Source organism: Candoia aspera, chromosome 6 (assembly GCF_035149785.1).
Source record: "Candoia aspera isolate rCanAsp1 chromosome 6, rCanAsp1.hap2, whole genome shotgun sequence".
In the NCBI taxonomy this organism is placed as follows: Eukaryota; Metazoa; Chordata; class Lepidosauria; order Squamata; family Boidae; genus Candoia; species Candoia aspera.
Genome location: NC_086158.1, coordinates 5,192,932 through 5,220,753, shown reverse-complemented (window position 1 = coordinate 5,220,753; position 27,822 = coordinate 5,192,932). Strand labels below are relative to the sequence as shown.

Below are 27,822 nucleotides of genomic sequence, written 5' to 3'. Positions count from 1 at the left end.
CTCCTTCTAGCACTGGCTCTAATGTAAGCCCTTTGATTCAGATCCCAACGTATTAGAGAAGAGACAACTCATTCTTTGCATCAGAGGGGTTTAATGGCTCCCTGAATTGAATATTAGCTGGGAGGAGAGAAAAAAAAAACCTTCTTTCCCAGCATTTACAAGTGGATTTTATAACAGTGGTCAAACACCACAGTTAGCGTCCAAGCTCTTCCCTCCCAACAGGAAATGTTTCCCAGATATTTAAGCAACCCAATGGGAGAATCCAGGGATGGTATGCACTTTTTCTGAAATCTGTTGTAGTTCCTTTCTAGAAAGAATGGTGGCAAGATCAAGAGACCACCCCAGCAATTCCAGAGGTGGAAACCTGTTGGCTTCCAGATGTTTCTGAAGTACAACCCAGTCAGTAAAAACCACTATGGCCAATGGTCAAGATCTGGAGGGCTGCAGGTTTGTCACCCCCGATTTAAACGCAAGTTCTTGTCTCTGAATTCTTCTTACCATCAGCAGCATCCAAGAAGAGAGATCTCCATCAGCGATGACCGCAGAACAAAGAGGAACAGGTTAGCGGGAACATGCCACCACAACACTGTCATGCCACCAGCACTCTAACGTACACTATTAGGAGAAGTCCTCTTCAATTACATCAAGCATGGTTTAAAAGCCGTTAGAATGAGCAGAACCCTATCTGAAGTGTCTATGACAGGCCTAGCTTGGATCTATGTGGAGTCAGTATGGTTGTGGCCAGTCAAAACTACAAAAGTTGCCAAAGAGCTCTATTTGTCAGAGCCTGAGAGGAACTGGCTCCAGCAGCTTCACCAGCAATGCAAAGAACATCTTTTCCTCAAAAACAAGATGGGACCCACGCCTTCCAGGTCCAAAGAATCAGACTTGTCAGCAAGACGGATGCACAGCAGGGAGCCAACGCAAGAGGCCTAAGAACGCTTCTTCGTTACAGATTTTCTCTTTATGAGCAAATGCTTTGTGAGGTAGGTGAGCATTTCCCCCCCATTTTATGCAAAGAGAAGCAAAAGAAAAAAGGCTCCATGATTTGGGATAGCTTCACATTGGAAGTGGGTGTCTGAAACTAGCTTGACTTCAAAAAGAAGATTCCGTTCAGGCAAGTTCTTCTTTTCCTTAAGGTTGAATCCTGAGCTTAGGGTTAGGGTTAAAGGACAATTTGGCTACTGCCAGTACCACCACCTCTGCCCTGAGCTTATACTACTAGCCTATGTTTCTCTGTGTCGTCTGCTTTACAGCTGGCTCTTGGACTAAAGAGTGGGCCGTCACCCATGCACACAAGGAAATACAGGAAATTCAGGGGATCTTTTTTTGAAGAACTCAAAACGATGCGAATCCTAACTGTTAAGGTTGATTTGGAATTTGCATGTATTTGCTGCTTACCTGGCCATTAGTAGAACCCCATATCCCTCCCCTGCCCCAGAGGGTAGCTTTATACATAACCATAAGCACACATGTGTGCACACAGACACTCTTAGAAAGACTTTCAATAGTATACAGGTCTCTGGTTTATCCAGCAATTGTTTTCTTCTGTCCCACACATGGTGTCTTGCCAGGGACAACATTAAGTACACAACTAAATAAGCCACAGGATTGTCAGCCAGCCGGGAGTTCGAATCCCACATGCACAGGCCACGCGCACGGCTTGTTCTTGCTCTTCTGCCACCTCTTCCTCTGCCAAGATGGCTACTTTGGGCTTCCTCCTTCTGAGAAAGAGAGAACAAAGCTTGTCTTTCCTTCTGACGGAGGCTGCTGGGTCAGTTTTCTTCTCCTTCGGATGACTCTTCTTCCGCTTCCTTGAGCCACTTGATAAACTTCTGAAGCTGCAAAAAGATGTCGTCCTGAGAGCTTATCAACATGCAGTGATGGTGATGCCCCAGAAGAACAATCTGAAAGTTCTTGACAATAAACAGAACAGGGGGGGAACAGGGGTGGACCGCACCTAAAAATGCCTTTCGTAAGTTGCTGTGCTTCAGATGTTGGATTTCAACTACAATAACTTGGCCAACATGGCTACTGGACTTCGTATATTATGCTAAGCCATGATTTGTTTCACTGCAGCTTACTAAAACTACTACGAGCTGTTTTTGCCTTATGGTGATTAATAGGGTTCACACATTGTGCTAAGGCATTAATTTAACCATAGTCTGCCCCCAAAGATGATTCAGAAGCTACCACTGGAATGGAATTCAGGGCCCAGCTAATGGAGAGACTCTACTGCAGAGTTGTTGCTGAGCCTAATTCAAACTGCTGGCTTTAATCTATAAAGCCCTCCCTGCCTCTGTTCTGGAACACCTTAGGGACCATCTCCTCAAGCCAGATTCTGTCTTGTGTGGTCATCAAGGGAAGAAACCCTAAGTCTGGTGACTTTTTCTGTGGTGGCCCTGACACTCTGGAACCACTCAGCCCTAAGGTACACCTGTCCCCTCAGTTCTGTTTTTTTAAGGCAGTGAACACAATTATGTTTAACAGGTTTTTTTAAGCTCAGTGGTGTGAATTGGGTGCTGTTTTGTTTGGATTTGATTTTGTGCATCCTGTTTATGGGTATCTTTCGTGTAATCATTTTACTGCTTTTTTAAAAAAAGACGGTGTTTTATTGTGTTTTAATGGTCGCAAGCCACCTGGAATCTGGGGATGGAATATAAATAAATGTGATGGATGGATTTGGTTCACAACAACTTGAGCCTAACCAGTGATGGTAACTCACCCGCTGGTTTTTACGAAGCTGTCTGCCTTTATCCGATGGGTCCCGTTGAGAAAACCAGGCTAGAATCATCTCTTCTGCTAAGATTTCCAGTTGATAGAATGTCATCAGCACCTGAAATGACCACAAGGGAAGCTTGGCTTGTATGAGGTGTTATGCATGGTCAGGAGGCAGGGAGAAATAATGAGCTGTATAGACAGGAAACTCAACGCAAATTCCTTAAATTGTCTTACCATTGATAGAATTGTTTTTTAAAAAATCAAATGCTAATGTGAAGAATGGTACCAAAAAGCAAAGTATTTTTAAAAAGGCAGCTTTCCTCTCCAGGATAAAATAGACAAGGGAAGGGAAAGGGGAATTAACATTAATAGCATCTATTCGGCAAGCAAACAGGATCTGAGAATATAAGCTACATATAAGGAATATAAGCTAAGGAAGATGCCTCCTGCCTTCATAACTTAGACAAAATACCTATTTAGAAGGAAAAAGCGGATCACTGTAATTAAATGGCAGAAATGAAGCCTGCAAGCATTCTTCTGTCAAGGATACCAGGCGGTAAGATCTAATTCAAGACTGATATGGATGCAGCTAATTAGAAGAAGTTGGCCACACAAAACGAGTCTCATCTAGCCCAGTATCCACAAATTCTGGCAGCAGCCAATAATTCCTGAAATTCAAAAGCAGATTACTTTCCTAGGCAGCCGTTTAGCATCTCTTAGGTGAAAGCAGTAAAGTCCTACATCTGGATTCTGCTGCCCAGAAAAGCCTATTGTCCACTCCTGACCTCTAGCCTACTATGACTACCATCCCATGGCCAGGAACAGAAATCAGAGATTGTATGTGTGGTCACCCAAGAGAGCTAATCATACTTTATGATAAAATCCACAAAGAAGTGGAATCCCCAAGTCCCAGTCTTCACATAACACTGCTCTTCTACTCAACACGAATATGGGGGAAAAACAAACCAACACCTACAGCGTGGTACTTTTTATTCAAAGTACAGAGGACCCACAGAAGGTTTACCATGGACTTTTGTAGTCTGAACAGCCCAAATCCTTACAAAAGCTTATTGTCCCAGGCTTGCTTTTTCCTTGCTACAAACCAGGACTTATATTTGGGGACCAATATTCCTTTTCAACAAGCAAGGTAAAGCAGAGGTATAGGCCAACTGGGTGAACTCAATGTCTGGCCAAACAAACAGGGACCTTTTAGGGGCCGGCAAGCAGCTCCTTCATCCAAACTTGGTGACAGGAACATGGGACCTTCCCATGGAGTTAAGAGACAGAACAAAATCCTGGTTCAACAAATTCAGCCAGGGATCGACCTCCAGCTACGCTACCAACACCCATGGAAACTTACTTTGGCCACAGCCATGGACAGGCTCTCATGTTCCAAGAAGAACTCTTCAATGGCATGCAAAGCATCCAAGTGATCTGATGCTCGCTTGATGTAGTTCTTGAAGAGTGGAGCCCAATTCGTCAGTAACTGGGAGAGGGTGAGCAAAGAGAATTGAATGATAAGAAGGGAGCCACTGAAATAAACATATAGGATAATTAAGAACTGGGTATTTTTAGCAGCTCTTGAATCTGAAAGAATGACCAAGAAACACTTAATGGCAAAAACATCCTGTTCTGCAATATTTTAAAAAATATATATTTTTTATTGAAGAAATCTTTAACAAGATAAAAGAGGGATTCTTTAAACAGAGGAATGGATGAATAAACTCTCCCTAAAAAGCAACATATAAGCAATGATTTCAAGCCTACTCCCAATGATGGTATCTCTACTTCATCAATGTGTTCTCTGGGTGACCAAGAATGAAGGAAGGACTGATTTGCAGCAGCTCATCCCAACCAGCTCCAACAAGCTGCTGTTGTATGTTCTGCCATGGTTGGGCCAAGTGTTCCAGGAATGGTCTAACCCAGAAACAGACTGTGGGGAGTAATCCAGAACCCATCTAATTCTGAAACAGGCCATTCTGGTTCAACCCCATCCCCACCCCCAAGGGCCATTGGGAGTCTTCCTGAAGTGGACTGAGCCCAAAAAGAACCTATTAGAGCACTATTGTCAGCCTTCTCAGGCAGACCAGACAGGAAACACAACCAGATGAGCTAACACTACTTTATTCTAAGGCTGCGTTAACAGAATCTTGCAAGTCTGAAAGGACATCTCTCCCCCTGTCTCCTTTACAGCCCGAGAAACTAGGGAGGGTCCCTTCTGAGTCTCTTTCTCTTCCCATTATGCAGCTGCAGGCTACGCCCTGTCTTATCTGATTGTTCCCTAGGCAGTATCTCTTCCCCCCCACACCATCTCCCAAAGTCTTTCCCACATACTATTACAGCTATGGAAGTAGTCTGACCCCTAAACAAGCCATTCTGAGTCTTCTGGAACTGTCCCATCCCCAAGCATTCCCAAAATGGCCTAATAAGTCAGGACACTCAAAATAGTCATTTTCTCCAGAACGCTCAGAATACCCTATTTTGCAGCTGGATCATTCCACGACAGAATATTTGCTAACCTCTACAGTGGCTACTTTATCGTGCACGTGACCATGGACTTATTTGCATACTGTTTTGCAAAGAGTAGTCCTTAAACAATAATGCTTTTGCAAATCATGAAACAAAATGCAAGAATCCTTGCCATGGGAGACCTTAGCAATGCATCCTCAAGCTTAGCTCACATACCTGTCTGAAGCAACAGCCCCCTGTCCCTGACCTCTGGGCAGAACACACCCTAAAGGAATTAAAATGCAGACTGAATCAAGCAAGGAAGGAAGGATGCTCACAGGGACTACCAGCATGCAGTAGTGTTGAGGGTCCTTTTCAGTGTTCATCTGCTGTAGGGGGAATTCTAGCACAACCTTGCTGAGCACCGCCATCACCTCTTTCAGGTCAATATTATAGGCATATCTATAAGGGGAAGGAAAAATATTAAGAGGAATCCTTAATGTTTATATACCATGCAAATCTTTGTTTGTTTTATCTGTCTGATGATGCACAGCTCTTCTAACAATGCTGAACACTAACGATCTGCAAAGAGGCACAGATTTCAGACTAGGACTAAACATTTAAACTTACTAGAAAAATGCATGGCCAGAAGAGAATTCCACTGAAATCGCTGAAGAAAAGGCAAGTTACAAACTCACCTGACAAGATGTTATTCTGATATATAATAATAAATATTAAATAGCAACATCCATGTTAATTAGAATTAGGATCTGGAGTTCTGTGGTCCATGCGGAAGGCCCCACACATACAGCTAAGACACACACCCTATCTGAAACTATGGAAAACAATATAGATAATACAGGTGTGCTAACTGGGCAAAACCAGACTGTCCATTTGATGTTTGTGACTGAATCCAGTTTGGGCTTCCAATTGCAAAAGCAATGCAATTCAGAAGCCTGAAGTGTTAAATCATCCTTCCAAACTGACTGAAGAAAAATCCATTTCTGAATAAGCCCAGAGTTCATCAAATGATCTAAATCAACTTGGAGGCATCCATGTCAACGCAGTGATTCAAATCAATTTGCTAATTTAATTTGGAAATGTGAATGAATTGCTTTCAAATCAAATGTCTGAACTCATTATTCGCAAAACCCTAATAAAATATTTTAAGCTAGATAAACCAGATTTTAAATAATGGAATAGTGGAATTAAATAGTGGAATTTTAAATAATTTTAAGCAGTTATACTTTGCCCTTCAGTAAAATTCTCAAGGTAACTTGCTCTGTTCCAATGGCAGTTTATACAGATTTTCAGAAGCAGTATTACCATAAAAAATTCCAAATTACCGGTGACTATATCCAAAGTACTTACAATTTAAATTTGACTGATGGGGATAATGGAAAAGAAGGGATGAGGAAAACAAGAACAGAAAGGGGCCAGAGGTAGTTATATATTTTTGCCTTACAGGTGGGGATGAAAATTAGGTCTCTAAACCAATTAATGGGAAAGATGAACAAATGTGTGTGGACCGATGCTGCACCAGATTAAATTGGTACAGAACAATGCAGAATTTAAAAACTGGCAAAATATCCTAGGAATCTCAGCATACTTTTCTTGAAATGGCTAATTTCTGAGCTCCTGGAATTGAATATATTTGGCTGAAAAAACAGAGTGTATTTTAAAGTAGAAAGAGCTTCTAGGACTTATACCCAGGACCTTCTTGCTTGTTGCACTGCATCTCTTTCCATCACGATTCCTCTCATTCACTGCCTTCGTTTAAAATCTTTCTAGATGGGGGGGGGGGGGTTGGAAAATCCAGATTTTGCAAAAGATTCAAACAGCAGACTGAAAAGACAGCATATCTGACAAAGAAATCATACCATTTCATACAAGAAATAGGAAATCTTTCTAAACGCAATGTTATATTGTTATAAAAATCTGCTGGGCAAATCAGGTGTGCGTTTTTTTAAGTGTTCAAGATATACAGAAATTAATTCAATCTGTCTGATCTATATCAAGCCTAATGAGAATCACCGGTACGGAAGCTTGCTGAAAAATTCAAGTTCAGAAGCAATATTACCATAAAAAAAAAATTCCAAATTACCGGTGACTGCCTCCAAAGTCACTTTTACATTTACAATTTAAATTTGACCGATGAGGATAACAGAGAATTATGTCTCGCGTTAATTTATTTTGATTTAATAAGATACTTCCTTGCTTCTGTATCTAAGAGTGGAAGCTAAAAATCCGCAGCAGTTCTTCCATCCCTATTTTGAGTGCAGGAGGGAAGTGAATGAAAACACAGAGGAGAAAGGATCTTGAAGGAGGCAAATGCAGAACCATTTCTTCTCAACAATGGGTTCTCCGTTGCCACCAAACTTCTCTGCTTATCATGGAAGTAAACCAGAGGCAGGGAGCATACAGGAACTTCCAGCCACAGCAACTCCTGGCTTCCTGTCCTCTGGCTGGATGATTTTGGGAGTGAGATTCATCAGGCCAATCCAAGAGGTAGATCCATGCCCCAGTTTAAATTTAAATAATAAACCGAATGCTCTCATGCACGAAGTGATAGACTGCATACACACATCGAAGAGAATATCTGTAGCTCAGGGTTGGACTGTGGAGTCCTTGGTGCTCTCTGAGCTTGGTGGCTGGTTTTCTCGCAGACATTTCATTGCCCGACTAGGCAACATCTTCAGTGCTAGCAGGGAGTGGGGTTTGCTCTGTTTCTCTACAGTAGTTATAAAAGAGTTATTAAAAAAGCTAAAAAGGCAACAAAAAGGCCAGAACCCCTCCTTGCCAGCAATCAACACCCAGATCAGCAAAGATTAACACCAAGATCAACACCAGATGAACAATCAAGCAGGAGACAATACCCCAATCAAGGAACTACCAAGGAGAGAGCAACCCCACCACCCCCACCAACACTGTCAGGGCAAGCCACGGTATGTAAACTGGGAGCAAGGCCCACTCCCTCTTCGCACTGAAGATGTTGCCTAGTCTGGCAATGAAACGTCTGCAGGAAAACAACCAAGCCCAGAGAGCACCAAGGACTCCACAGTGCATACATACATCTCTGCACATGAGCTCTCCGCACACGCCTGCCTCTGGAAAGGGAGCCTTTGGACACCACTTTCCTTTCTCCTGATGCAGAAGTAAAAAAAAACAAAACCCTGACAAATGTCTTACTTGAGAGAGTTGATCTCCAGAACCAGGTTGTCACAAGAGATTTTTTCTTCTTCACCTCTCTGCAAAGTCCCCAACACCTCATTCTGGAACACTGAAATCAAGAGCAGATCCGGAGAGAACCCATGTGTGTGAAGAGCTGACAGAACCAACCTCTGGCATCAATTCCCAAATCCAGAAAGCCCAAGTCGCTCTTTTCTCGTACACAATTCAGTTTCTCCTTTAGTGTCATGCAGGAAGGTGCGTGTAGCCCTAACGTCCTACCACAAAATAAAAACATGATTACCTTTGATATCATCCATCTGAGGGGAAGCTGTCCAACTATCCGTCTGCTCAGACCCAAAGCTCATATCGCTTTCAGACTCACTTTCTTCTTCGGTGTTTAAGGTGTGGCCTAGTCAAGATGGAGAAAAGGCTCTTCTGAAGTTCTCTGATTTTGCTCAAGCACCCTTTCACAAGTTCACATTTCTATCCAGTGTTTCCATTTCAAGGATTCTATTTTATCAACGCTTTTTGCTATTGGTTACTCTTACAAACTGGATCTTGAAGAGCCCTTTTATTCTGCCTTCCAGGATATCTGCTTAGAGAGAACGCTCTCAAGTCATCATAGACGGCACAATGCCCGGGGGGCACAAAACATGCAAGACCAAATGAAGGTAAATCATATTGATCCAGGATGCCATGGAAACCCAGGCACTATCTTAACAGGCTATGTAAATGAAACCATCACTTTAAACCAGCCTTTCTTAACCTTTTGACCCTGGAGGAACCCTGGAAATATTTTTCAGGCCTCAGGGAACCCCTGCCCATTCAGGCTAAAATAGAGGCCACAAGCTACAAAATTATTATATTCGTTTCATGGGTAGGCCTGTATAGACTGTATGCACTAACAGTGTTCTTAAACTAAAAATAAAGAATGAAACTTACCTCTTTAATGTGAAGTTGCCTGAACTTGAAATAATTTTCAAAATAAATCGTGATCTCCCAGGGAATGCCTAGTGACCTCTCGCGGAACCCGAGGGCTCCATGAGACCCTGGTTGAGAAACCTTGCTTTAAACCATTAAATGGTTTGTCTGAGTACAGTTTTATGTGAAAACAGCAACTGTGTTTTGTCACCTCAGTTTAGACTTAATGGATTGTGTTCCTCTTCACTAGAGTCTTCAAACTGGTTATCCATCTGTCTGAAAGGCTAGATCCTGCACTAAGCAGGGATTGGACTAGAGTTTAGATCCTTCTAACCCTATGATTCAACGACCCGTGAGACCAAGACAACACAATCCCTTGCCAAGAAAAATGACTGCTGCACCAGTATTCTTGACAATTCTCTCCTCTTTCAAGAATTGCACAGGACCATAGATTAACCTGCCACTCCATGCTGGCCATGGCATTCTGCCTGCTGAATCCCATGTTCCTGGGCCCCAGTTTGCTTACCCCAAAGACTTTGTCTTTGTTCCTCTTGGTCCACATCATGCCCATCAGCTGCTTTCCAGAGGTAACCTCTGCCTTCTAAGCCAACATCTGCTGTATTATAGCCTAAGATAGAAAATTAATGTTGGCTTGATTACCATTGTTTGAAAAAAAACAAAAGGCGAAACTAAACAAAAGAAAAACTGGTTTGTTGACAGCAGCCCCAAACAGATCTACCTCATTAGCTAGATTTTCTTATCCCAACACCAAGTTGGGAAGAGCTGCAATGGAAAACGGTAGATTAGGAACAGCAGTCTTATGCCCTCGCCCCTTCTAGCCAAGGTAACAATGACTAGTAGCCTTTTGCTTGAAGTACTGATTGGCTTTGGAGGAAGTGACAGAAACTGTATGGTGAACTAAGCATTGTACTTCTACCTTCACCCCACAAACAAACAAAAACATCCTGTGGGGTTAACTGCTTCAGCAGCAGCCTCTGGGAACTATTAAACCAAGAACCCACAAGATATAGTGGCAAAGGTGTGGGACTAGGCTCAAGGTGCAAGCCTGCTCTTGGCCACAGGAACTCTCTCTCTCTGCCTAATGCACCTTGCAGTATTGCTGTTGTAGGAAAAAATAGGAGGAGAGAGCTATATATATGCCAACTAGAGCTGCAGAAGGCAGGACACAAATCTAATCAATCAATCAATAAGATCTCTGCATTGCAAAACAACAACAGAAAACCTGACTGCTAAGTACAGTCAAAGGGCAAGTAGATCTCCAGCTGGAAAAGGAGATTTCAGTTGTGTCCAAGCTGGCTGGGGATTTCTGGGAGTTGAAGTCACACCCCTTCAAGTTGCTCAGGCTGAGAAACACTGGCCTAGAACCCTTTTTCCCACCACTTCATCACCTCCTTCCCACCTACTCTTTCAAAGCAGTTTCCTTCTTCAGCTGCTTAACCCTTAGCGATCATTTTCTAAATGCAGATCAAGCTCCCAAAGAAAGACTGTATAGAATTAAGGCAGAAAAGAAAACAGGCAGAACAGTCTCCCTCGTGAACAAACCTGGGGGACAAAACATCCCCATACCTCTTTGCTTCGCTTTGTTCTCCTCCTCGTTCATGTCAGCATCATCGCTGAACTCATCCTCGTCGTAATCTTCCTCATCTGCAGGATGCAGGGATATGACTGTGCCTTCTTGAAAGACCTTGTTAGGGCCCACCACCACCTAAAATTAAGCAATGTTCCCATGTTTACTTCCTCCAGGAAGTAAAAAGGCTTGCAGATTCCAAGCCCACAACTCACTCACTGGGGGTAAGGAATGCAGGCCCCCACCAAAGCAGCAAGAGAATCAGCCATGTGGTCAAAGCTGCTAACCACACCTCATTCTGAGCACCTCTCTCTTGCTGAGCAGCAGGACAGAGAGCCACATTCCATTACAAACTGTTTAGATAGGGATGAGAGCGGGTTGTCATCTTGAGCAAAGGACCCTTGTGAGACCGCCATGATTTAAGAGGACAGTCAAGGTTCAGTTGGGGAGCCAACTGTCAGCCAACAGACGAATAAGGACAGTGCCTTTGGAGAAGACTGAAGTAGGGACAGGGCAAATGACTGGTGACATCAGGTCTGCCCCAAGATGCTTTGACCCTCTCATCTTTGACCCTCTATCACAGTGTTTCTCAGCCTTTGTAACTCTTAGATGTGTGGACTTCAACTCCCAGAATCCCCCAGCCAGCATTCTGGGAGTTGAAGTTCAGGGAGTTGGATTCTGGGAGTTGAAGTTCACACATCTAAGAATTGCCAAGGTTGAGAAACATTGCTATATCAGAACAAAAATAAAGGAGTAACAAAGAAGTACCTCCTCCAACTCACCTGGGAAGTAAGGACGCAATGAGGATTCAAAGTTACACCTTCCTTCACCTCTGCCTCATCACAAACAATGGACTGATAGATTTTTACACCATCTCCTATACGGACCCCATTCCACAGGAATGCCCGGTCCAGAAGGACACCGTTACCTGTTCAGTGCCCAAAAAACAGACCATTGCTCTATGCCACACTCATATGGGTGTTTGTTTACAACACATACATTAGCTGCATCTACATATTGTGCCACAGCATAACATGGCTTGTTTCTTTAGTACCTTATGTGAAGTCTTATGGTTTATAAGCCATGATTTATGCTTAGGATGTTCTATGAACCCAGCCATTACCACATGAGGTTTTGTTAATATACGGTTGATCGGCTTATTCTCAATAGCCATTTTACGCGTTTTGTTATTCTTGTGATTTGTGCTGATATTTTAAACCGAGTTAGCTGCCCAGAGTAGCTATTGTAAGATGGGTGGCCATATAAATCTAACTAATTAACTAATTAAATAAATATGGGCTTATTCAACAAATAGTTAAAATAAACCAAGGCTTGGTGCAACATGTGAGATCCAACATCATGATTAACACTGATTTTCAGTACAAAATCTGGTGGCAATGGCCATAGATGCGTAAATCATTCTTACCCTCTACTGAACTGCTCCTCCCAAACCATGAGTTCATCTCTGACATTCATCATCCCATCATCTCTTATAAACTGTAAACACTGGGCCAAGTTCTGTGTTTGGACCAGGACCAATACTGTTTTTACAGCCCTATGTCTCAGACATCACTGCGAAGTTGGCATTCTTGTTTATTTAAGATATTTGTATCTCGCCTTTCAACCCAGTGATTCTCAAGGCAACTTGCAAGAAAGGAGTAAGGGGCAATTGAAATGAGTGTGGGTCTCCCAAAATCATGCAGCCTGAGCTTTTATTTCAGCTTGAACATTTCAACTGTCCCCTTTGATCAAAAGCTCACACTGCAAGATGCTGGAAATCCTATGCAGTAAAAACACTCTCAGACCCAGTGATGCCCTAAGAACCACGTGGTTCCTTCCTTTTCTTTCCCTTTCCCTTCTCTTCCAGAGAGATATACCAGCAAGGAACTAGGAACTCTGCTCACAGGGCATTTTCACCGTTTTTGTTCAAAAGTTCAGCTTGGTAATCAGTGAACCTCTGAGGGAAAAAGGCGCCTGTAAAGAGTAGAAGGAAGCCACCAGTCTTCATGCACATCTTTGCCCCACAGAGACTTCATGAAGATACTTTTAAATCGAGGGAGCCTCAGTTTACATGTGATGGGGGCAGACCTGGATTTAAATCAATCGTTTACCCAATATTGTATGTAGTTTGTATCTAGACCCCTGCAAACCTCCAAACACTCTCTTCCTCTCTGGTTTTCCCTCTGCTTGTATCTCTCTCCAGTCAATTGGCAACTGCACAAAATCACTGTGATGGGAATGGATGGTTTGATCCTATCTTCTCATTTTACCTCCCCACCCCTCTTGGCTCACCAGTCAATAAGACTTCCTTCTGTCATGCTCCCTGTTCCTGCAGCCCAAACATGTCAGATGACCCCTCAGGCCAAACTGCCCATATTTTATGGCCTTCAGAACTTACCTACTTTGCAGTTAGGCCCAATGACACTGTTGGTTATAGAGCATTTTGTGCCTACAGATGTTCCATGCCCAATGAGTACATTCTCTTCTAGCACACTCCCATGGCCCAGACTAACTTCTGCCCCACGGTAGATGTTGTGGCGGGAATGAGTGCAACTCTGCTTCTCATCAATGAAGTTCATTTCTGGGGTGATTGGATAGACCCAGCGCTGCAGAATGTCTGAGGACACAGACTCATACATCAACAAATTGGACACAGAGGCGCCATATTCTTCTGATGTCACATGCATATGGATCTGGTTCCCCAGGACCTGAAGAACAGAGAAGGGCTATTAGGAAAGCCCTTGGGCCCTCTTTTCCAATGAAATGCGGAGTCAAGGTTATAATTTGTAATTTCTTTGTCTGATTGTTGTGAGCCACCCAGAGTCATTGAGAGTTGGGTGGCATATAAGTTTAATAGGTGATGATGATGATGATCATGATGATGATGATGATCATGTCCTAGCTTCCACAAATCAACAGGAATTAATAAGGATCTGACCTGGAATTTGGGTTCTTAAGCAGCCATCCCCCCAAACCCCACCAGAATACTCAGAACTCTGAGCGTTCTTGTAGAATTGCTGTCCAAATCATCCAGAGGGCTCCAGGCTGGGGGAAGCTGGATTTCAGTACTCTTGAGAATTTTAGCCCCTCAAGAGTTTACTTGCACACTCATGTTGACATTCAAATGTCTCCTTATGTAAGAAGCTATCTTCATAGGTTAGTTCATCAGTCAATCAATATTTATATTACACACAAAGGTGAGCATACGGACACACATGCTCCCTTTAAGCTGGGCACTGTTATTTACACAAACAATTTAGCTATAAACAAGGTCAAATTTGCTGCAACAACAGGAGACCTTTTTGGCTGCTTAGGGCCACTTTCAGGAAGTGGGTCTTTGGATGTAGTGAGTGTGGCAAAACGGGTGGAGCTGTGTAATTTACATGGTCTGAGCAGTCACTGAATCATTTTGAATTCCATTCACCTGCTTCTTGCCAATTACTCCAAAATCAGATGGAAGTTCAACCGTGGCAAATTATTATCTATATCCCGTTCATAATTTATTCCACTAGAAGAATGCAAAGTATTTTTGCATAGAATACACGATGCCCTGATGATACATTTCCTAGATTTTCCTCCTCCTAAACACCATTACTCGGAACGAGACCACCGCTCCGCTATAGAGGCCTCCACTACATATTTACCTCTTCATTCACCAACAAGCCACGTACGAAGTCATCCCGAGTTTGATAATCAAAATTATCCGTAAACAGCTCAGCCACCTACAAGAGCAGAACAAAAATAGCTGATTTTGTATAAGTTCAATTTTATAATTCTGTCTGAAACAAGATCAATATGGCAGTAAAATCTCAACCTTTGGCACAAGGAACTATGAATGTGTCTCATCGCTCATTATCAAACATAACTATAGACTAAAGTGTTTTAAACGTATTTGGCACTGTATGGAAAGATTTTCCAGCTACTGCAATCGGTGACTAGGTTTCCAAGCTCAGGCATGTTTCTGTCTTCCGGCTTCTTATATTCTGGCCTGCCCATTGTTTGCCCAAGCAGTCTGCCTCTCCTGAGCATCTCAAAACAGTAGGAGGAGGTTACCTTTTCAGACCACAGTTTCTCCCCATGTCCTGCATGAGATCTGTAATGATGGTCAGTTATGTTTTGAGCAGGGCTGACAGTTATGGACTATTCTGGGGGTTACCCTCTGGGAACAGCGGAAGGGATAGGAGTGTTTAACATACTATTGGTACTTTTAAAGCCTCTGCAAGGCTTACACTAAGGCACACATTTTGCCTCCTCAGATAGCCATTTGTCCTCCATTCAGCAGGAAGCTGGACTAGAAGACCTTCAAGGTCCTTTCTGACCCTTTGATTCTATAATTCTACTCTTATTCCATTTAGCAGAGCTTTACTTATTATTTGCAGCTTCTCTCTCTACAAACAAATGCAACTTGCCCCCTCAAGCTCTGGAGAAGCTAAAAGCCTTTCCTGTTCGCTTCACAGTGGACAGCAAGAGAGCATCAGTCCCAGCCTGGGAAAATAAGACACTCTACTTTACTTCAGTATCACTCAGCCTGATACTGCTTGTAATATGGTGCAGTGCAAGAAGCTAATTCAGTTATTACCAGCTGATAGGTTATTAATAGAAGTTTTTGGAAACAAACATGTGTCCTTTCTGGATGAGATGTACTTAAAATGCAGAAAATAGCTTAGGCTGAAAAATCAACAGCAAGAGATCCTGGATTCCTAATAGATCATCTCCGTCTCTGCACATGTCTTTTTGAGTAGAAATCTTTGATATTACAAATGCATTACAAGACTGGATTTATACATTATATGAGTTCATTTTGTGGCTGGTTTGTTTCCTGCTTAGGGTGTTATTTAAATCCAGCCAACTATGGTTAAGCAAATTATAGTTCAGCATGATGAGAGAACATAACCCAGGCCTGCTCGTAATTCCTGATGCTTTTCGTACAACGTACCTGTGGAGAACAGATGCTAATGTGGCAGTCTAGCAAATCGTTCCGTACTTGCACTTCTTCAATATTGCTCTGAAACAAGCTCTAGAACAAAAAGAATATAGTGAAGGCCTATATATTCATTCTCTGCCAGAGCCACTCCCTGCTAACTGGGGATTTCAATGGGAAAAATGGGGCTGGAGAAGAGTGTAGAGCAGACTGTGGGGGGAAAACACACAACACCCACCCAGCACAAAACAATCAAGCTTTGCAAAGCCCATGTCATGAGTACTGATGGCGAGCAGGAGGGGGCTCCCATCCAGGGTGGAAAACACATGCGTAGTACTGAGGAATTAAGCAGCCATTCAAAGAGACACAGATCAGACCCGCCTTAGCTTTTGGGGTTTGGGTTTTTCCCACGCTTCTTCAGTTCGTTAGGATTCTGTTTTATGTAGCAGTAATAAACACTAGAGACCTACTCCTCGTCTCAGCGTGATTTCTCACTGTTAGGACAGCCCAGCTCAATTTCCAACAAGTAAAATGAGAATTTCAAAAAGATCCACTTCCTTTCTGGCTCCAGAAACAGCTCTGCATGTTGGAAAGTGGCACTAGTAAAGAATACAGAAGCAACTGGCTCATTTTCTGGGGAAAGATTTAAGCTGCCTCCTGCTGGAGGTCACCATTAGTCCAACAGCTCAGCATGCTCCTCTCTGCCTGGCAATAGTTCCCAGGAATTCAGAGAAGGCAAAAAACCTTTTTCCCTAAAACACTTTTTCCGGCAACCTAATATTCTTTAAACAGAGAGTTGCTATTGACTGAACTTGTGTCTTTAAAGCAAGTGTCCCATCAGTGAAGTCTGGCTGTCACTAACAACGTGGGTTTCCTTCTTGTCCCCAGTTATATGGGCTTGTCTAACAAGGTGGAGAATCAGTTACACCACCATCACACTTGTCCATCTTTTGTTGGTGCTTGCATTCAAACTCATAAAACTGTCCCAAGAGGACAGTGACCCAAAATTCAAGCTTGCTACCTCTTAGAAGTACATTTTCATATTCATCCATCCATCCATCGATCCTACATTGGACATTGGCAATCCAAGCCTGATGTAGAATAAACTGCCCAAGGCCACCAGCCAACCCAAGACAGAGCTAGTATTTGAAAGCCAATTCTTCTGATAGTCCTGGGTCTTGACGGGAACAGAACTGCTTCCCTAGCCACTGATTCATGGCAAAACGGGCTGCTTGACCCTTGCTCCTTGGTTTACCCACCATAGGAAAAGAGAAGTGCTTCAGCCCTTGCGTTCTCTGGTAGTGTAGCACTCGTTTTGTGACACTGTCCATGACAAGGATGACGTCATCCTCCTGGCATCGGGCTCGGTGACCCGGCGAACACTCTTGAAAAATCATCGTCATCACAGACACGTTCTTCTCCAACTTACGCCGTGTCCTGTACCCAGAGAGGGAGAGAAGTTAAAAAAAAATAATTAAATTACTATCACAGAAGAGATAGCAGCAAATCATCCCAGCCAGAAGGGCCTCATCCCTTCCTCTTGAACACCCACCTATGTTCCTGTAAAGCTGTGGAAATATTAATATTGGACACCACATCTCCAGAGACAAGGATAAAGTCAGAACGAACCAGAGACTTGGCATCCACATCCCTCAGCATGTCGCCAAGTGAGCGATAGAGGTCTGAGGTCACAAACCGCACGGTGTTTGGAGATGTTGGACAGCACCACTTAGAGTTTCTGGGGGGGAAAAAATCAGACAGAAGCAACTGAACGAGAACCTTGCAACAGGAATGTGCGGCAAAATGACTTGTTGGCTTTTTGCCAAGATGAGTATATAAATAAATGACATTATAAAACAGAGGGTTCTGAAATATTGATATAGGCACAGAGGTAATGAGTTTAAAGGCAAGCTCTAATAGCTACTGAGGGGGAAAAACATGAAAGTTATAGACAAAATTAAAGTTTCAGGGGTGATTCCCCAGCCATTTGGACTTCTTCCCCCTATAACGAAGTCTTCAGCAGCAGCCATCCATCAGCATTTTGCTGCAGAGTTTGTTTACAGTGAAGACTGTGAGCTACCATGGTTTCAAAACTCCACGCTTAATTTACAACCCTGAGCTCACAGAATCAGGACATTTGAGAAAGTACCTCCTGTCTGCTGACACATTCGATAGAATCCCTTTGAATTGTCACAGAAAGAGGGAGAATTTAGTCTTGTAAGAAGTTGAGGGAATTTCACGCACAGTGATGGCAGAACAGAAATTAGGAACAATAGTCTACTAAGTGAAGGGTATCATTCCAAACTCCCAGTTTCAATGCTCTGAGTTTTTTAGCACACATTCCAACCGGTGTTTAGCTCTTTCCTACACAGCCCTCTGTGTAGGGTAAGATATATGGGTATTATATTATATTATATTATATTATATTATATTATATTATATTATATTATATTATATTATATTATATATGTAATATATAATATATAATATATAATATTATATATTATGTTATAAAGCAAAAGGAAGGTCAAGACTGATAGTGGGCACACTCTGCTATATTTTGCATTCTGTGGCAAGAATACAGCCATGCATATTCTACAACCAGGGTACAGAATAACAGTTCATCTCATTCTCTGGAAGGAGAGAAATTCAATCTTGACATTTGCCTTGTAAAACAGAGATTGTAGCACATGCCTAACACATTCTCAGGACTAGCAAAAATCAGAACAAGACTTTTCATATACTTTTTTGTAGTTCCAACAAAATATTTTGGCAAACCGAACAAGAATTGTTCACTGACTGCAGCTTCTTTACCTCCTGTTCCCATTTTCACATAAACTAACCCCCGTTCAGCAACCTCGAGTTCCCAACTGCTCTGAAATTATGGGAGGAGGAGAGAGGTGAGAGAGGGAGAGAAGAAAGGAAAGTCCTAATGCCCAAAGTGTGTCGGGATGCCTTGGAGTTGTCTTTCATGCTGCTTCCATTCTAAAATTCAGAAAACAAAGCCTGCATTTTTATACACGTTAAACCATTCTGGAATAGCAAAATTTTCTTCCAAGTGAAAATGGAGACTTCAGTAAAAGTTCTTCACATGTGGGAAAGTTGTAACTGTAATTTTAGAAAACCCCTCTGGTGCTTGCTTGCTTGCATGCATTCTCTCTCTCTCTCTCTCTCTCTCCCCCCTTTCCCATATCCAGCTAAAGTATTTTAGGTGACTGTCTATACGCACAAGAGCTGCTAATAGTTACTCTGATCCATAAAATGGGGTATGATTCCTTATGCATACACAAAAACTAGCTTTGTAACATTCATTTCTTTACATTTATCTATCTGGACAGAGTATCAAGGGAGATGCACCAACTGTTCAGGCCAACTGAGTTATTTTTAATATAGTCTGATTGCCAAGTGGAGTGGAACGAGTAGTTATCTGAGGCTGGCATGAGGTACAAAGGCGCTTTTGTCTAAACATTGCTCCCAGCCAGGAAGCTCTCTGTGCAAGTTTCCTTAAAACGGAAAGAGTTTCACAGAAACGTCCACTGGATTTGATTATTTAGCCTTGTCAATGGATATGTTTCTTGCTGACTTGTGGGAAGCAAGGACTGGTCCCTTATGACTTTTTCACTCACAGCCAGTTCTCTTCCCGTCCCATTGCCAGATCATACGCTGCCTCAGCTTCTACCTATCTTCAACCTGGGCACCTTGCCCAGGGTTGACTTCAGGTCTCGGAACTCCCAGGCCAGCATGGCCATTGCCGAGAATTCTGGAGGTCGAAGTACGACGTCTGGAAGGCCCCAAGACTGGAAAAGGCTGCACTAAACGGGAGCACAACTGACAAATTCAGCCTCTACCCTTTTAGTGCAAGCTCACATACCTAGAATAGATCACTATTCCGAGCCACACAACATAAAGGCCCAAGCCTCCTGTTTTAAAGAGGGCACTGGCAGACTGGAGTGTGTTTAAGGGATGACAACGAAGATGGCGAGTGGATTGTTCCAAAAAGCTAGCGATGTTCAGACTTAATGGGGAAGATTAAGGGGATACTTGCCCTCAATAGCTCTACGGACAAGTAAGTATGGGACGGCAATAAATGGCAATGAAGCAGAACTTGTCTAAAGATGAAACTTCTTTAATGGAGAGAAGTGTTCAGCACTGGACAGGAAGGGTGGTAGATCTGTTCCAATGTTGGGATCTCCACTGGAAGCATTTATGGAGGAAGGGATGGCTAGTTGTCAGGGATGCTGTAGCTGCAAAGTTTGCACTAAGTGAGGGCAACACTAGCTAACCCTCAAGGTCCCCTTCAACTCTAAAAGGTGTTGGTTTTACGAAAGCTGACAAAGCCATAAGCTACTGTAATTATAAGATGTCCATCTCCAGGGGGCCCTCCAGGTCTTTCCCATGCCTATCCCAACATGCTACGAACTTGGTTACATCTTTCCAACCACAATTATCCATCTGTCCTCAGCCACCTCAAACTCTGATAGGCAAAGGGAAGATACTCCCTTCTTGGAGCGACCAAGAAAATGATGGCTCTTACTGTAAATGTTCCTTGATCTCTGCTGATTTCCAGCAGCAAAAGACGAAGGTTTCCTCCACCCCAGTTGCAGTTAGGAATTCCAGGGTATAATCTATCATGGCCACATTTGCCAGAGGAACAAGAGCCTAGGGAAGCAAAGAAAAGTCAGCCAAAAAACAACCACACTATAATCTACAGTTTTGCTTACGGTTAAGATTCACACAATCCTTCTAATAAAATAACAAGCAGCATGGGAGATGCGGCATTCATTAAACATGGGTGGCCTGTTTAAAAATAGCAGCCATGGGGAAAATTACTAGAAATTGGACTGCGACCAGGGGACTGCCTTAACCCAGGGATAGATTAACTGGTGCCTCACAGACGTTGAGGACGACAGGTCTCTCAGTCCCCTGGCCGCTGGCCATGCTCTTGGGGCTGATGTTGAAGCCCAAGACACCATGCTGAGTACCCCCACCTTGTATTTTTTTCTCCCCATGCTTGCAAGAACACATACATGCCCATGTTATTTTATCCCAGGTGGAAAAGTGTTTTTAGCACTTGTACAGCTTTCATTCCAAGGCAAATATTTGTCTGAGCATAGCATGGAAAGAAAGAGTTTATTTCCCTTCACACTTAGACCTTCCCCGCTGCTATTTCAAGAGACACAGAAATGTAACCACATGTTTAACATCGTTTGGTTCCTGAAATTAATAAATAAGCCCAGATTTATAAAATTCAGATAACTGAAACAGTCTTGTCTATCTGTAGCTTGCTGGAATAATGTTTTACCCTTTCCAGTAGTGTCAAATATATTTAAACAATATATTTGTAAAATAGAGCATTTATATAATAGGACAAATGGCACCCAAGACAGGTTAACAATGATACAGGGAGGATAAAATATTCAATTAAAAACACATCAATAAAAAGTTGCAAACCTTCAAGTAGCCAGTCACAATAATTGCAAATAAATCACCAAAAACACCAAAAGGCAGGCTTCTAAAAACTTATCTTGTGATAAAAAAGCAATAAAGAGGAAATTACGGAAGAAACTTGCAGGAACTCCAAAACGCAGAGCCATGGCCTGAAATCACAAACTTTCTGCCAATTTTTCAGAGGGAGTTAAAGGTGGAACTTTTCACCAGTGGCGATGCCAGCAGATTTGCTGGGAGGTGTGGTCAAACAATGGAAGTTCCCCATCCCTGCACATACCCAGATGCATAGATAAAAGGCGGGGGGGGAACCAGATCCAGAGGAACATGCCCTCCATTTCTACAAGTAAAAAGCAAAATATGTCTTCAAATTGAACTCTACTACTGATGACTTGCATCCATTAAGTTTTCTTGACAGGGTTAGAGAAATGTTTGGCCAGAGCTGTCTTGATTTTTTTTTTTTTAATTTCTCAGTCTGGCCAAGAGCCCTGGAATTCCCAAGAAATCTCCCATCCAGGTACTACCCACAGCCACCCATGCTCAGTATCCTAGATCAGGCAAGATCAGGTAGGGGCTACCACCTGCTAACACTGCCACTTTGATCAATAAAATAAACACTCTTCAATCTTGTTACCAAATTAATGAAAAATAAGTGTACTGAATGTATACTTATGCTAAAGACACCTTTTTGAGGACAACGGGCCACTTCACGTGTCCCACATATGGCTTAGTCATATGCCAGCTTGCTATGCCAATGCCTCTCCTGGAGTGACATGGCTAGGGAACCACATTCTGGCAGCTACTCTGTTGCAGGGAGGTGGTCTAGCCTAGGACTAGGGAGACCCAGCTTGAGGTCCATCCTCAGCGGTGGAAACTCCCTGGGCTGTTCAGTCTCAGAGCTGTTGAAGGGAGCCCCTTTGAGTTCCTGGAGAAAAGACAGAACAGAAATCTCATACATACACCACCCATCCATAGTTCGTAGTCATAAGTAACTTAAAATATGGCATGCTTAGATTTTCCAATTAGCTCTGGCAGATGACACCTATTTCCTGCTTTCAGGATAGATCGATGGGTAACTCTAAACCAACCATGAATGAGTGACCCCTCTGGGGAAGGGGATCACACTGCAAGTTGCACAATTTCTTTTACACTAAAGCTGTGTGTGGCCTCTGGGGGCATCCAGGTAAAGAACTGGGCAGGACCAGAACAAAAATGACATTTAATTTAAAAGTAATTTAAAATTACATTGATGAACTGCAGTTCTTATGATTTCTCCCTCAGTCTTTAATCAATGTACTCTTCAGCCAACTTTAACATTACAATTTGGTAGCAGCTTTTAGAAATGCCCTATGGCCACCTCCAGGACCACATTCAACCCTTTGGCTTCCAGGTGCTGACCCCTAGCTTCCTGGGCACTGAAACTGCAGGACAACTTGACAGCAACCCGCAACTCCGAGGCAGTCTTCATGCAACATGCCGAGCTACAGTCTGCTTAAAAATGATTATAAAATAAATCACAAGTGGCTAGCTACACACAGTAAGCTCAGCCACTCACAAAAAACCTCCATTTGTTGTATGAAGGTAACCTGACTAAAAGACTGTAAGGGCTGAAACTGATGAGATGGGAATCTGATTCCTATGCCAGAGAAAGTGCAGAAGATATTGCTGTAAAGCATGCATGCACCCCCACTTCCCCACTTTTTTTTTAAACTAGGGCAGCGGTGCACAACTTGTGAACCAGACCCTGAAAGCACTGGGAGCGATCTCCAGACAATTCCAAACATTACCTATCTTAATTTTTCAGGCGACAGAAGGGGAAAACTTAAATACATGGGCACAGAGCAACTATATTATCAACTGTAATTTTTTTTTTTGTTTCTCCCAGTCCTCCCTCTCTACTTTTCTGGATCCTGATCTGGACAGGCAACTCAAAAGCCAAGTGAGGTCACTGGCAAGGGAAAAGCTCCCAGCCCTGAGGCCAACATCCAAATTCGTGACACAGCATCCCAACTACACTAATAATAAGCATAGGAGCTGCCACAAATTTGTGCCGTGCCATTTTCCAGGGATTTGGCTCAGTGACATTTCCCTGATGCGACATTCCGTCTGTTGCATCTTTTTTATTACTGTAATTTTGTGATAAGAATCACTGTTTTCAGTTCATCCAGATACATAAATTTCAAGGTGATCTTTGCTCTGAATGTTTGACACCATCCTGACAACCCAGAAGCCATAGCCTCAACTATCTGGCTATAAAAGGTTCCTGGCCAGACAGGCTGGTCATTATAACCCAACAAAGCTTGCCTCCTGGTGAGTCCATGGAGACATCTGCGTAGCTGCCTTGGCAACAAGACAAGAGGAGTCTGCCACTGCCATCATGGACACCTGTTTTCCGCATCTGGCCTACAGCCCCGGAATTCCCTTGAGGCCTCCCAAGTGAGCCCAACCCTGCTCAGCTTCCATGCCCAGACATGGCTGGCCACGTGCTGCTGCCTGCTGAGATGCAGCTTTTAATAAACTTGTCCTTCTTTCTTCTTTGGTGACAAAGGTATAATTTCCACATTCTCCACGTGATGAATATAACAACAGCTGCCCCAACATTGTCATTTAAAGATGCTGTTGTGATTTGGTGGAGGAAAATACACACACACAGAGCATTTAAAAAACAAAAAAACAAAAACCCAGCCATAGTCTTGATTCAATGTTTATTTTTGTTCGCCATAAAATCTCATCTGGACCATTAATACCATGCAAAAATTATCAGATTAACCCTTCCATGCATTCTCTGACTAAGGGTTTCATTCCTCAAAGTCTAGACAAGCTATTGCTAGAAACCTCTGCTTCTACTTTTGTTTAACTAGAAGCATTTTCATTCACAAGGATCCTAGGAAAGGAGTTACAACATCGCACTCCTACTTCAATAAATGTCCCTTTAACATGTCATCGTAAGAGCAATCACATTTTAGGCATCAAAAGGTAACCCTATCACACTAACAACTCACTGCTCCCAGCACACAATGCCCACTTCACCATTAAATAGCATTCAAAATGCCTACTAGTGCAAAGTGCTTTTTCATTACTCCTGACCAGGGTTTGGTGTTGATCTCCCCTTCATTCTACTTGCATGGGTAGCCCTTCATATATTTCAACTTAAAGTTGCCAAGTTTGAAAAGCATTCATCTAGAAGGCCACAGGTTCCCCAACCTTTCATTATAATAAAGATTCCTGGTTTGGAGGGCTTCTCCCAAATTCAAGTTAAGTCATAACCAAATGCCCTGGTTTGTACCTAGCAGTTTGCCACTGTCTTCTGTTGTTGGTTTTGCCCAATTTTCCATTCTCGCCTCTATCTCTGGAATTTCTCTGGTAGCCTCTTCTCCGACCAAGAAGGTCTGACTCTGCTTAGTAATGCAGGTAATATGGCAACATGTGCCTTTTTTTCTGGCAATGGTTTCTAGCTCCATATTTGGTTTAGCAAGGAATACCGGAACATCTTCAATGCTCTTGAGCAATGTCCCCACAACCATTTGTAAAAAGTTTTGGGAGCATTATGCATTTTATTTTTCAGTGAATTATACCACTTCCAGGTCATTTCTGGGTATAACATCTGGGGCTGTTATCACCTTTATACCTATCAGAGGTCTGGGCTTGATAATTTGAAGGAGTGCTCTTTCTCCCATGTTCTTCTAGTTTTTCCTGAACTCCACAAGTATCAGTAGGACGTCCTTCAGAAGTTAAAATTAGCTCAGCGACCTTCCTGCAAATCCTAGTAACCCAATCAAATCCTGCACAGTATGACAGTGACACTGCCTATAATCAGAGAACATGAAGTCCAGAAGTGTCTTCTCACAACAGCATCTTGCAATATTCACTGATACAGGAAAATACCTCTTGGAACTAAATGATGGGAATAGCAACCCCACAGAAGCAATCACCGTGATGTACTTCCTTGTGATGGCAGTAGTAAAATTTTAAAAATCCCAGTAGGACAGTTCAAAAGTGGCTGAGTTCCTTTTTTTATATAAAAGCTTCTCCTGAACCTTAAAAAAATTATAATAATAAATGCTTGCTCTTAACTGGCTGTTTTTACTAACTGTAGACAGAAATGTCTAATCAGCAATTAATTCTGTGCAGGATAGGCTGGTTGCTACAAGGTAATCCAGCAAAGCCTGTTTAGCTACTGGCAGTAATGCAGAGTAAAAGTACTCCTAAATAATGGATACATTCACTCTCCTATATAGGACAACTAAAAAGGTGCCATTCCTTCTACACCAGCTATGATTTCAATGGAAAGACCACTGGTCAAGAATCACAAAATTTGCTGTGTCAGAAGGACGAGCTCAACTCAAGATTTTACAAATACAGGTAGTCCTCAACTTACAACCATTCATTTAATGACCGTTCAAAGATACGATGGCACTGGGAAAAGTGACTTACGACCAGTCCTTGCACTTATGGCCCTCACAGCATCCCTGTGGTGATATGATAAAAATTCAGGGGCTTGGTAACCGGCATGTATTTACAACGGTCGCAGCATCGTGGGGTCATGTGATCGCCATTTGCAACCTTCCCAGCCAGCTTCCATCAAGCAAAGACAATGGGGGAAGCCGGATTTGCTTAACAACCTCATGATTCACTTAATGACCACTGTGATTCACTTAACGACAGCAGCAAAAAGGTTGTAAAATTGGGTGTGACTCACTTAATGACCACTTTGCTTAGTGATGGAAATTCTGGTCCCAATTGTGGTCGTAAGTCAAGGCCTAACTGTAATTCCATTGACTGCAGTGAACAAACAGCTGAAATGTTTTCTATTTAAAAAGATACCACAGACATCCTGATACAAGGAGTGATGTTGTTGAACTGAAAAAAAAAGTCTAAGGGAAAAAAAGATACAACTGGGGAATTTTTTTAGTTTGCATTGGAAAATTTTTGCAATTTGAGAAACACACTTCATGATTGACATGGGATGTAACATTTTTGCACAAAAAAAGCCCTGGAAGTTTTTCTACATCACACCACTGTATGCAGGAAAATTAAATTCAACTTTGTACTTAGGCAATCTCATTGCAAAGGCAATACAGAACTACTTGCAAAGTAGTGCATGAAATCATGGAGAAGTAAATGAGGAAACTGACAAAGGTGGGCTTGAAAGACTTCACCTAGCCTCTGTTCCCATAACTGATATACTCTCAAAGGATGGAGCAAGCACAATTTCACATCCCATGGTTACTGGCAAAAGTATATGAAAACACTAATGCCAAATATAAGTCAACAGAAAAACCAGAAGCCTACAAATAGATTGCTTCTCCATAGAAAAGAACCTCCAACTATGTGATTAGAGAAAACTGATTACCGTTCAGAGAATAGTATACATAGGCTCTGTATTACTTATTTTACAGAATAAAATTACAAGGACACCCTACTGGATCAGGCCAAAGCCCATCTTAAGTCCAGCATTTTATTTCTCACAGTGGCTTACCAAATGCCCCCAGGCGTATTCCTTTCCTCCTGCTGTAACCCTGCAAATGTTGTTTTATTTATTTACCGCATTCCTTCACCGCCCATCTCGACAAATGACTCTGGGTGGTTATTTGGAGCCACAGCGTCCTCAACCCAGAGACGACACTGGATCTTCAAGAACGATAGCCTTAACTAACCCTGTCCTTAATGAAGTATCCAATCCTCTCCTAAAGCCACCCAAACTAGCGGCTACCATATGGCAATAAACCCCACAGGTTAACGATGCTGTACGAAGTTTGTTCTTTTGTCTGTTTCAAATTTCCTTCCAATCAGCCTCATTGGATGATACTAATCCTAGTGGTTGGAGAGAGGGAGAAAAACGTTATGCGTAAATAATGTCTGCTTCGGTCGCCTTCTTCCCACGCTAAAGAGTTCCGCGCATTCTAGCCTTTTCCCAAAGTTCAGCAGGACGGGGAGGGTCGCTAAACTGTCTCCGCTAAACTTTTTTTCTGATTTCTAAAGACTTCAATTGAATAGATTAAATAAATGAGGTTCATTTAAGAAATGTTTATCCAGATACTGTTACTTTAAACGTTGCAGTTGAAGAAAAAGTTGGTAGTTAGGATAACTGCGGCCCAAAAGAAGCTGGAGAATCAGTTTCGAAACCCTGCTTAGATAAGGTGCAAAGTACTTTTCTTTTTAAACCAAGAACATTTTTATGCCCTGAACATACACAGAGACCGACCGCTTATCCATTTAGTTCGTGCAGCCGAACTGTTGGCGCCAGGTCAGGTGCAACCTCTGGAGCCTTCCAGATGTTAGACTACAACTCCCTCAACCCGCTGCCCCGGGCCATGCTGGCAGGGGATGACGGGAGTCGAAATCCAGAGCAAGAGGGCGCCGGGCTGCCTAGCAAAGGGGCCTCCGGAGCCACGAGGGAGGAAGGGAGGCACTCGCTCACCCGCGGCCGGTCCTTGGAAATGGGGAAGAAGCGGCGGTTGAAGCTGTCGGCGACCAGGACGGCCTGCAGCGGAGGCGGCGGCTCCTCTTGGGGGTCCGACCCCCGCGAGCCCCCGGACCCGGCGCCACGCTTCCCAGCAGGGGCGCGGGCCGCCATATCGGCTCCGCTCTCCCACGCGTTTGGGAC

The 27,822-nt window shown here is 42.9% G+C and overlaps 2 protein-coding genes across 2 annotated transcripts in view; one reads left to right on the top strand and one right to left on the bottom strand.

Moving 5' to 3' along the window:
• Positions 1-27,822, top strand: part of ABCC5 (ATP binding cassette subfamily C member 5) — a 528,771-nt gene that overhangs the window by 408,016 nt on the left and 92,933 nt on the right. The window lies entirely within an intron of this gene.
• EIF2B5 (eukaryotic translation initiation factor 2B subunit epsilon) lies at positions 72-27,814 on the bottom strand. The gene is made up of 16 exons (XM_063306322.1): positions 27,637-27,814; positions 20,305-20,429; positions 17,323-17,508; positions 17,030-17,207; positions 15,786-15,866; positions 14,494-14,571; positions 13,248-13,557; positions 11,632-11,777; positions 10,849-10,987; positions 9,788-9,889; positions 8,642-8,749; positions 8,359-8,449; positions 5,508-5,631; positions 4,082-4,207; positions 2,726-2,836; positions 72-1,841 (listed from the first exon to the last, which is right to left on the bottom strand). The coding sequence occupies exons 1-16, from the start codon at positions 27,790-27,792 to the stop codon at positions 1,776-1,778; spliced, it is 2,127 nt and encodes a 708-aa protein (XP_063162392.1). The 5' UTR covers positions 27,793-27,814; the 3' UTR covers positions 72-1,775.

Bases quoted from the DNA above. Each gene is read 5' to 3' on its own strand.
- EIF2B5 (XM_063306322.1), bottom strand. From the start codon at position 27,792: ATGGCGGCCCGCGCCCCTGCTGGGAAGCGTGGCGCCGGGTCCGGGGGC. The intron at 14,572-15,785 runs GTACGTTGTACG...CTGCTCTTGTAG, and splicing joins TTAGCATCTGTTCTCCACAG to GTGGCTGAGCTGTTTACGGA. The intron at 5,632-8,358 runs GTAAGACATTTG...TTCCCCTTATAG, and splicing joins CTGGAGATCAACTCTCTCAA to ATATGCCTATAATATTGACC.